Source organism: Arvicola amphibius, chromosome 9 (genome assembly GCF_903992535.2).
Source record: "Arvicola amphibius chromosome 9, mArvAmp1.2, whole genome shotgun sequence".
Lineage (NCBI taxonomy): Eukaryota > Metazoa > Chordata > Mammalia > Rodentia > Cricetidae > Arvicola > Arvicola amphibius.
This window is the reverse complement of record NC_052055.2, coordinates 34,688,999-34,699,035: the sequence shown is the minus strand read 5'-3', so window position 1 is coordinate 34,699,035 and position 10,037 is coordinate 34,688,999. Positions and strand designations below refer to the sequence as shown.

Here is a 10,037-nt window from a genome sequence, read left to right as displayed (position 1 = left end):
CCCTTACCCCTGCACCTGTTCTCCTCTGGAATTCCAAAGCCTGTCCTGCTTGGGTCCAGACTGCCTGGGGATGTGGACTTGCTCACAGAAATGCCTGGGGCACATACTTTATTGGGGTATGACTAGAATCCTCCACCGGACAGCTGCACACGTACTGGGAGCAGGATCTGCAGCTGGTCAGCTGGTGGCCACTGAACTCTGGTGACAAAGAAGAGGCGGAAGTGCTCTAGGCGTGCCTCCTGGAACTGGGAGGGGTCATACTCCGGTCCATCAGTGGGCCGCAGCAGAGACAGATAGCCTTCCTGTGCCAGCAGCCCACGACTCAACAAGGCCTGTGCCAGGCCAGGCTGTACTGCGTCCAGCTGCTGCTGCACTGCTGGGAACAGGTTCACTTCCCGCAGGTCAAACACCAGTGGCTTCCCGTACCTGTAGGTGTGTCTGGTGAGGAGGCAGGTGAGGCCCAGGGTGGGGCTGTCTGGGCCCTGTGTGTCATACCTGAGTGCCCCCAGCAGAGCCAGCCGAATCGACTCAGGTCTCAAGTGCTCCGGGTTTACTGTGTCCACATAGTTGGTGTCCTGGTATCTCAGGAAAGTGGCTGCCTGGCCAGAAGGGTCTATGACAAGAGGCCACCTGAAGGCAGCCACCTGGTCATTGCAGCCTCTGGGCACTTCTGACCTGTACCCACACCCAGCCCCGGGTACTGACCGTCCATCAGCTCGGATCCGGTCACCTACGTCCTTCATCAGCACGTCATGAAGCTCCGTGACCTTGCACTTCAGCCCAGGTGCTGCCGTCTCCTCCTCTGTGGAGGTATTTGTGGAACATGGGAAATGCTAAATCCCCTCCCTGGCATCACCTCTCCAGGTCCCCAGCTGCCCCACCACAGCCCTGCCCACCCTCCTGGGTCTGCTCCCGCAGCTCCAGCCTGGCCATGGCCAGTGTCTCCTCAGCCTTCTGTGCCTCCTGCCGCAACCTGTCCACTTGGGCTTCTGCGTCCTTGATGGCCTAGAGAAGGGGCCACACTGACCATTGCTCTTCCCATCACCTCATTCAGCACCTACTCTGAAGGAGGGTGGAGGAGGGGTCGGCTGCCCAGACGAGGTGAGGTCTATGCCCACCAGGACCTCCAGGTTCTCCCCCTCCCTCAAAGAGGCCACTGTTACTAAGTGACACCTTAGGTTTGGAAGGCAGAGATGCCTGAAAATCCCTTGGAAGGAGAACCCCCAGACCAGCACGACCAGCACAGGACACGGGGAGCCCCACCTGCAGCGTGAGCTCAGTCTTGCCCATGCACTTCCTCTCACACTTATCATGCTCCATGATCCTCCGATTGAGCTCGCAGTAGGCCTGTTGTAGCTGTGGGCAGACAGGGCTCGCAGACCCCAGCAACTCGCCCTCGCCCGACCTCCAGCTCTCAGACCCTCCCCAGGGCCTCCTTCCTGGAGAGCGGCCTGGGTCACAGCTCACCTCCTTGTGACACCTCTGCTGCTCCTTAGCCAGCTGCTGTACCTTGAGGTTGATACTGCAATGGGAAGAAGCTGGCTGGTCAAAGTCGTCCATGTCTTTGCTCCACATCCCCTTCCTCTCCCACCCGCCCCCCCCCCACAGCCCCCACATTCCCCTCTGCGCACCGATTGGCCTCAGCCTCCTTGTGCTTCTGGGCCTCCTGGGCCCTGCGCTGCTTCTCAGCCTCCATGTTCTGGAGCATAGCCTCTGTGAGGCTCAGGTCCCACGACTGCAGCACGCTGGCCACTGCGACCAGTGAGGCCACCTAATAACAGGGCATTTGGTGCTTAGAGCCATGTGTGTTCTGAGGAAGGAGGCACGCACATTTTAGAGGGTTTGGAAAAGTGAGGAGGGTGCTGAGAACCGATAGCTCACAAGCCAAGACCATAGGTCCCCTGGGCTCACTATCCACATCCAATCAGACCCAGCTCCAGTGGCAGAGCCTTCAGGGTCACATTTGCCCCTCTCCATCTGTCCACCAACCAAGTTCCTTGCAAAGTCACCAAAGCCTCTAGGCTACCCACAGACACGGTTGTCTAGAGCAGCTTTCATCTCCTGTCCACTTGAAGATCTGCCTTTCTAAGACACAGCCCCTAAGAGCCACAAAGACCTGGGTGTGATGGTCTACACTTGTAATCGCTCCCTTGCCTGGCTCTGAAAAGCAGAGATGATGCTCATGGGTCACAGTAAGAACAGGGATGACGAGCCTGGCAGACTTGGCCATCATCCACAGATACTGGAGGAAAGATGGAGAAGGGTCTACATGGAGGACTGGGAGCCTCTGTAAGGGACGGGACATGGTTAGCCCATACAAAGTACACGTGCCCAGCCCCCTCAAGCTGATGGCTTAGAGTCAGCCCGTGTATCTGTGGGCCCCAACTCATTCGTGTCATATTAGCTCAGAACCCAGCAGAGACAATGCATAAGCTTTCATAATTCAGCTGCTTTACGTGGAGCCCAAGATTAGTTTTAGAAATTGAGAGGCTGCCTGCTTTTCATAGCCTACAAACCAGCACCCAGTTGCTGAAAGCCTCAGCCAAGACAGTGCCAAGGGCTGCCTGGGCCTTTCCTTGCCATCATTGCCTCCGCAGCTCTGAGTTTCCTCGGGGCTGAGTGACATCAGATGGCACTGGTCCTCCTGGAGATGGTACGACACCACTACCTTCGTCTAGTATCCTCCTCGGTCAGCTCTGTCCTTGGATATCGGGCACCCATGCCCTCACCTCCAAATCCCTCCTGCATGGAAGACACTTCCTTGGAGAGATCCACCCTGGACACCTTAAAACCACAGCTACCCCCGTCCCCCTAGAGACATGGCCCCTCACCTGCTCCACTGCTCACACTTCCTCACTGCACTGAGACCATGGAGTGGCCATTGTCGGCCCTTTGTTCAAGAAGCTTCCCCCAAGCACCTAGGATGTTGCCTAGCACATTCTGTCAGTTAGTCCAATGGCTGCGTGAGTCAATGAATGAACCTATTGGTGTTCATCTGAATGTGCTGACGTGAACGTACAGATAAGAGACCAAAGGTGACCACGTGGAAAGAGTCACTGATGAATTAATGTGTAGAGAAATGCATAGAAGGATAGGCAGTTGGATGGGTAACTGAAGGAATTTATGAATAAATATGTGGCATTTTGAGGTTATAATTATATCATTTCTCCCCTCCAAATCCTCCCATACTCCCCTCCTTGCTTCTTTCAAATCCATGCCCTCTTTTCCCACTGACTGTTGTTACATGTATATATGCACATATTCCTAAAATCAATCTGCTCAGTCTGTATGTTACTAAAATGTGTGTTTTCAGGGCTGACCATCTGGTATTGGATGACTAGTTGGTTTACTCTTCCCTGGGAAAGACTAGTTCTTCCATTCTCAGCGTTCTGCAGTTGCCTGTAGTTCCGGAGTAGGCTTGAGGCCTCATGGGCTTTTCCTTGTCCACATTGGCGTGGCTATTGTTGTCCCTGTTCAGCTCATGGTTGGGCGGTCATGTTGTTGAGGTTGTATGGGTGTATCTTCTGACATTCCTAGGAGACACAATCTCAGAGCAAACTTCCAGATCCTGTGGCTCTCACAGTCTTTCTGTCCCCTATCCTAAAATGTTGTTCCCCGAGCATAGGTGACTTTGCATTTTAACTGAATTTTATGTGTATGAGTGTTTTGCCTGCATGTTTATCTGGACTCCATTTGTATGCCTGGTATATGCAGAGGCACAGTGCAGAGGGACTCAAATTCCCTGGAACTGAAGTTACAAATGATCATTAGTCACGATGTGGGTGCTGGGAATTGAACCCAGGTCTTCTGGAAAAGCAGCCAGGACTCTAAACTGCTTGGCCATCTCTCTATTCCAATATATGGCCTTTTCTGAGATAGGGTCTTTTGTAGCCATGGATAACCATGAATTTCTCATCCTCCTGCCTCCATCTCCTGAGTGCTGCTGGGATCGCAGATGTGTCCCCATGCTTGGTACATCTGGTACTGGGGATGAAACCCAGGGCATCATGCATGCTATGCAAGAACTTTGTCAACTAATGCCCATCACCCAACCCTGTAATATACAGTCTTTTTTCGAGACAGGGTTTCTTTGTGTAACAGTCCTAGATGTCCTGGAACTAGCTCTTGTAGACCAGGCTGACCTTGAACTCACAGAGATCCATCTGCCTTTGCCTCCCAAGTGCTGGGATTAAAGGCATGTGTCACCACTGCCCGACAAATATATAATTTTAAATGCTTATTTTTGCCTTGTTTTGCTTTGAAGCAAGATCTCTCCGTGCAACCCTGGCTGTATGGTCTATGTAGACCAGGCTGGTCTCTAACTCACAGAGATCTCCCTGCTTCTGCTCCCAAGGGTTGTATTAAAGGCATTTGCCACTATATCCAGCTTAAATGCTTGCTTTGGGTGGAAGTTCTATGGATTGTATCCATAGAACAAGGTGACCCAGAATTGGGTTCTCACAAGGACTTCAGCTGAGTTTCAAAGCCCTGAAGCTGACAGGGTGGCTCCAGGCTGCTGGTATCCTGGCATATGCCAAAGCAGTGCTGAACCCTCAGTAATATGTAAGATCTTAACGCAAGCAAACAAACAGGGCCCGATGGCAGAGGCGCACACCTTTCATCCCCGAACTTGGGAGGCAGAGGCAGGGAAATGCCTGTAAGTTTGAGGCTAGCCTGGTCTACAAGCGAGTTCAGGACAGGCAGGGTTATAACCACAGGGATCTGGAGCTCAGAGGTAGAGTACTCACGCAGCTGAATGAAGCCCTAGGTTCAGTCTTCAATACCTCAAAAACAACACATTCAATGTGACGAGGACTGAATTAAGAATTTGGTAAAGTGACGAAAGACTTTATCTATATTATATAACAAATGAAGTTTCTAGAAGTTAAAATAATCAAAATTAACAACAAAGTATGACTATTTAGTGACTGACAGCAGACAGCTGGAGAGAAGACTAGTAAAATGGAAGGCATGTCAGAAGAAACTATCCAGGACCAACTGAGAAAAGTACATAGAAAAAGGGGTCAAAACTGCTAGTTAGTAGTACTGGCTGCTGTGCACGTCCACTATCCCATTTTCTAGACAGGTCAAAGAATATTCTTCCTGACAACTCGTGCCAAACGACCAGGTCTGTTAAATAAACAGCAGTGGTCTGACTGAATGTTATGGATGCCTCTCCTCTAGGACCAAGGCAAGTGATATTCAGACAGTGGCTACTCTGTTCACGGGGCTTCCCAAAAGACTACAAAATTCCGAAGCTCCTGTGATCCTTGCAGTGGACACTGAACACAAACTCATTCTGTTTTAAGCTATTGAGCAATGCCAACTGTGGACCAAGTGTTAAATCACGGACCTATTGGGGACAATCAATTCTCATTCATACCACACTAGTTGTAGTAATAATTTTAACTTGTGTTTCCCTGTTAATATTGGCGAGAAATCTGTCTTATGCGTATTGGCCATTTTGATTCTTTTTTGTTTTTGTTTTTGTTTTTGTTTTTGTTTTTAATATATAGAGCCTTGCTCTGTAAGTCTGGCTGACCTGATAGTTGCTATGTAGCCCAGGCTGATCTCAAACTCATGGCAATTCTCCTGCCTCTGCCTCCTAAGTGCTGGGATGGCAGGCATGTACCTGGCCTAGATATCTTTCTTCAAGTGTGTCTGTATGACATTTGTTTATTTTATCGTGGGGGGATGGGTGGGTGTGATCAGAGAGCAGCTTCTAAGAGCTGGTTCTCTCCTTCTCCCATATGGATCTCGGGGATCGAACTCATGGTGTCAGGTTTAGTGGTGAGCACCTTACCCGCTGACTCAACTCATCAGTCCAGAAGATGTATTTTTAAAGAAGTATTTTGAAGTGAATTTCTACTCCTCTCTTGGATGCTCTGATTATTCCCTCACTGAGGAGCGGGTATCTGTGGCTGTCTCTCATCTAAGAGTTACACATACACCTCTCGCCTTTAACTCTCACTGTTGGCAGCTGAAGTTGGACTTTCTCACCACAGGATGTCTCCAACTTTCCCCCCCTTTTAGGGAGTGCTCCCGGGATCACTTCAAGCCTTGTACAGCCAGACACGAAGACCTGTCCGCCACATTCCTTTATCTTCTCCCTTTTCTGCTTGTTTGTTTGTTTACATTTTGAGTAGTCCGGGCTGTCCTGGAGCTCACTCTGTAGACCAGGCTGGCTTCTCACTCACAGAGATCCTCCTGCCTCCTCCTCCTGGGTGCTAGGATCAAAGGTGCATGCCACTATGCCAAACCCTGGGACTTCCCTCTGGATTCGCAGTCCATTGACTTTGCTTTTAGGCATCGTTTCTGTTTGGTGATCGTCACTCATCAAGGTGTGCACTTGCTAAGCACGCTTTCCTTCCTCCATGAGTGGAGAGCTGCTGAGGCCAGGCAACGCATGCCAGGTTGACGTCCCTGCAAGGGAGCGGAGAGGCCACTGAATGAAACTGTGATGCTGAGGCCTGGGTTGCAGCGGAGACCCGAAGATGTCGGAGCTGCCAGAGCGTGAGACATCTGAAGGAGAACTGCACCTATGCAGCGGAACCAGCCCGAGAGAGGTGTACGCTGCAGCCAGCAAGGGTGGTGGACTCAGCCAAACCCTCGAAATTAAAGTCCCAGAAGGAAGACACAGAGCTACGGGACTTTGGTTTTTCCTACTAGGTTTCAGTCTTGCTTTGGTCTGGTATTTCCTCACTAAGTTCCCATTCCTCCATGTTGGAACAGCAATGCATATTCCTTACTATTGTATAAGGAAATCATGTAATTTGTTTTTTTGATTTACAATCGATCATGTTTCTAAATGGCCTTGAGTCTCACAAGAGATTTTGAACTTCTTTTATTTTTAAACAAGAAGTTTATTTAAACAAGGTGCTTGAGTTGAAGGGAAGCTATCCAGGAACATTTTGTTCAAGAATAATTTTCCCCTACTGAAAGGCAGATTACCTTACATGTAACAGCTATATAAAGAAAGGTTACAAACTGTCCTTGGTTTTGTGATAAATGAAAAACATTGACATTCTCCAACTGAAGACGGGGTGCAGGGGTTTATGTTGTGAGTTCTTTTGTTAAAACAATGAGAGCAAAACTACTTCCGGGACTGTACGGAGAAGAGCTGAGTGAGCCGCTAGCAGAGGGGGGAAGGCTTTCACAGAGCCACTAGTGGAGGAGGAGAGGCCTTCACAGAGCCGCTACCTTCCCAGCCCTTCTCCATCTGATGGCAACCAAAAGGGAACACGGCAGCGTGCTGGTACAGTAGGGAAACCAAAGAGCAAAGTGCAGTGTGGTGGTCAGGGTGTGCGGGAGCCAAACTGCAGCTTTCTAATGGAGAATGTTTCTTGGTTTATAACAAAAAAGGGATGAAGTAGCGACCTCCCTTTTGGGTAGACATCTCCTGTCTGCTGCCGGAACACATCCATCGGATCTTCATCCTCCATTTCCAACTATGCAGGTGTGTCTGTCTGTTTCACTGTTTGCCCATCAAACTGGACCCCAATCTGCCTCATTGGCGAACTCTGTTGTTCACAGTGAGCTTTCGTCAGTTTACCTAGCAGTGTCTGCTGCTTCATTTAAAGCTGCACCATGCAGCCACCCTGCCCGTGAGCAGGAGGCATCAATATGCTCACTGTTCTCAGTCTTGACTCCTTCCTTGAGTTTCTCATTGGCCATGGTGAGCATGGGAGTCTCCCCAGCTGCCACTTCCCAGAGATGCACCAGGTCCTCACAGCAGGAGATTTGGGACTTTTGAATGATGCTGGGACTCTGAAATACTATAGGGACTTTTGAAGTTGGAACCAATGCATTTTGCATCTTGAGATGGCCAAGAGCCTCTGGGGGCAGGGGAGTAACGTGTTGGTTTGAAGGAGGGTTGTCCCTTGTGGGATCACGTATTTGAACACTTGGGCCGTAGTTGATGGCACTGTTTGTGGAGGTTATGGTATCTCTTAGGAGGCTGAGCCTTGCTGGAGGAAGTCGATCACTGGGGGTGGGCTTTGAGGGTTTATAGTCTCATCCCACTTCCTATTCTTTCTCTCTCCTTCCCATGTGAATGGATGAAAATGCAATCAGCCAGTTTCCTGCTCCCCCTGCCATGACATGCCTTCCCCTAGGTGGACTCTATCCCTAGAACCATAAGCCAAATGAACTCCTTCTTCTTTAAGTTGCTTTTGGTCATGGTGTTTTCTAATAGCCACAGGAAAGCAGCTAGCACAACAATGACATCTACCACAAGTCTTCAAAACCTACAACAATCACAGCACGGGAATGAACTGCGCAGTGGGACTGCAAGGCGCTGCTGGCAGGAGGGAATGGGCTGCTACAGCCACGAAAGCGTGTGGGCACACACGGGAGAGATGGCAAGGGCACACATGGCACACTGCATCTGGAACTCAGTCATTGAAAATTCGCATAATGGAGTTCGCTGTACCGGTGAAAGGAGATGCACTTTAGGCCTGAGCAAGAGACTGAATCTCACAGATACAGCTTGGGACCAGAGGTGATGCCGGAGGAACAATGCCACACAGACTCATGTGCAGAAGATGCCAGCAGCGAGACTAAGCTGCAGTGTCTAGATGTTTCGGTCTGAAAATGGATAGACAGGCAGCTGAGCGGGTGAGTGAGTGGACGGATGGATGAATGGCGCTTTAAATGTGGAAGAAATGGCAGGACAGGAGAAACAAGGAAAGTATCCCTATAAAATCCACCACATAGTTCCATGGGCAGAGAGGGTAAGGCTCTGGCAAAATGGCGTTCCTTATATTGCTTCTGCTGGGCATTTCGGGTGAACCACAGTGCCACACACACAACTATGATTCATTCCATGTCCAGCTTATGATCGGTATTTTATAGAATAAGGTCCAAGATGTATAAATTCCCAGAGCAGCTAGAGAAGTGGATGCGAGAGAAGAGAAGGGATGACGACCAGGCAAACACTTGCACATGTGGACAGTCATCTGTGCTGTCTTAATAATCTTAAATAAACCACGGGTACTTATCTGAAAGAATATTTATTGAGAACTATGTGCCAAGATTTTGGCGAGGAACTTGATGTTAATCTCTAGTCTCACAGAGCCGGGCTGTGAGCTGCTGGTGAGTGGGAACAGCTTACAAACCTGTGCTGGCTGACCTGTGGGTGGAAGAGCCGTAATCAACGGAAACCAAATGAGCACAAGAGGATGACGTGGTGAGCTGCTGGGTGTCATGTGAGCAGATCCGTGGTTTAATAAGCTCGTGAAGTGGTAGGGTAGAGACTGAGCTACTTGAAAGGAAGACAAAGCACACGGCATGTGGCGGGTCACTGCAGTTAACTGATGCCTGCGTGCAGCAAACAGAAGAACAAGCTGAGGCCGGGCGGTGGTGGCGCACGCCTTTAACCCTAGCACTCAGGAGGTGGAGGCAGGCGGATCTCTGTGAGTTTAAGGCCAGCCTGGTCTACAGAGTGAGTTCCAGGATGGCCAAGTCTACACAGAGAAACCCTGTCTCAAAAAAAAAAAAAGAAAAAACTCCCCATGAAGAAACTGTCACATGTCTTACTTCCTGTCCTAGCGCCAGAGCCTGAAAAGGTGAACCCACTGGGGCTGGCTGGGGGAAAAGAGGAAGATTTGTTCCAGAAGGAACTGTCTGAGGGATTGAGTTTTTATAGAGAGGAAAGAATTGTCAGGCGATAAGAGATAAGAGGTGGCTTGTCTTTTCCCAGGGCTGAAGAAAGAATGAGGAACCTGTGAATGGAATGCAGATCTCCAAGAACAAAGAAAGAATGAGGAACCTGTGAATGGAATGCAGATCTCCAAGAACAAAGATCTCTGTTACCTCGATAATTGGAGCTCTGTCTCATCATTCTCTTAATAAAATTGTTTCTTTGCCAAAAAGAAAAAAAGAAAAAAGAGAAAAAAAAAGAAAATGAAACAAGTTTCCGTACCCACAACCTTAGAGGGCCGTTGTCCTCCCCCCCACCACGTCCACTCCTCCTCTTTTCCTTCCTGTAAAAACCACCAATCTGTCTTCCATTTTATCATTTTGCCAGTTTGAGATGG

General features: G+C 49.6%; 1 protein-coding gene, 1 non-coding gene and 1 pseudogene across 2 annotated transcripts in view; 1 reads left to right on the top strand and 2 right to left on the bottom strand.

The window, feature by feature from the left end:
- Nucleotides 1-122: 122 nt before the first annotated feature.
- The window catches only part of Iqank1 (IQ motif and ankyrin repeat containing 1), a 33,755-nt gene continuing 23,840 nt past the window's right edge, over nucleotides 123-10,037 (bottom strand). Inside the window, exons 8-14 of the mRNA XM_038343054.1 lie at nucleotides 1,632-1,771; nucleotides 1,468-1,522; nucleotides 1,264-1,356; nucleotides 897-1,005; nucleotides 706-802; nucleotides 496-630; nucleotides 123-426 (exon numbers count right to left, since the gene is read on the bottom strand). Of these exons, the coding sequence (XP_038198982.1) occupies nucleotides 123-426; nucleotides 496-630; nucleotides 706-802; nucleotides 897-1,005; nucleotides 1,264-1,356; nucleotides 1,468-1,522; nucleotides 1,632-1,771 (933 nt within the window). The remainder of the gene's footprint in view (nucleotides 427-495; nucleotides 631-705; nucleotides 803-896; nucleotides 1,006-1,263; nucleotides 1,357-1,467; nucleotides 1,523-1,631; nucleotides 1,772-10,037) is intronic.
- On the bottom strand, nucleotides 7,296-7,674 carry LOC119822593 (annotated as a pseudogene).
- LOC119824093 lies at nucleotides 9,508-9,633 on the top strand. Its single transcript, XR_005287029.1, has one exon. It is a non-coding gene; the product is annotated as a small nucleolar RNA SNORD22 (small nucleolar RNA).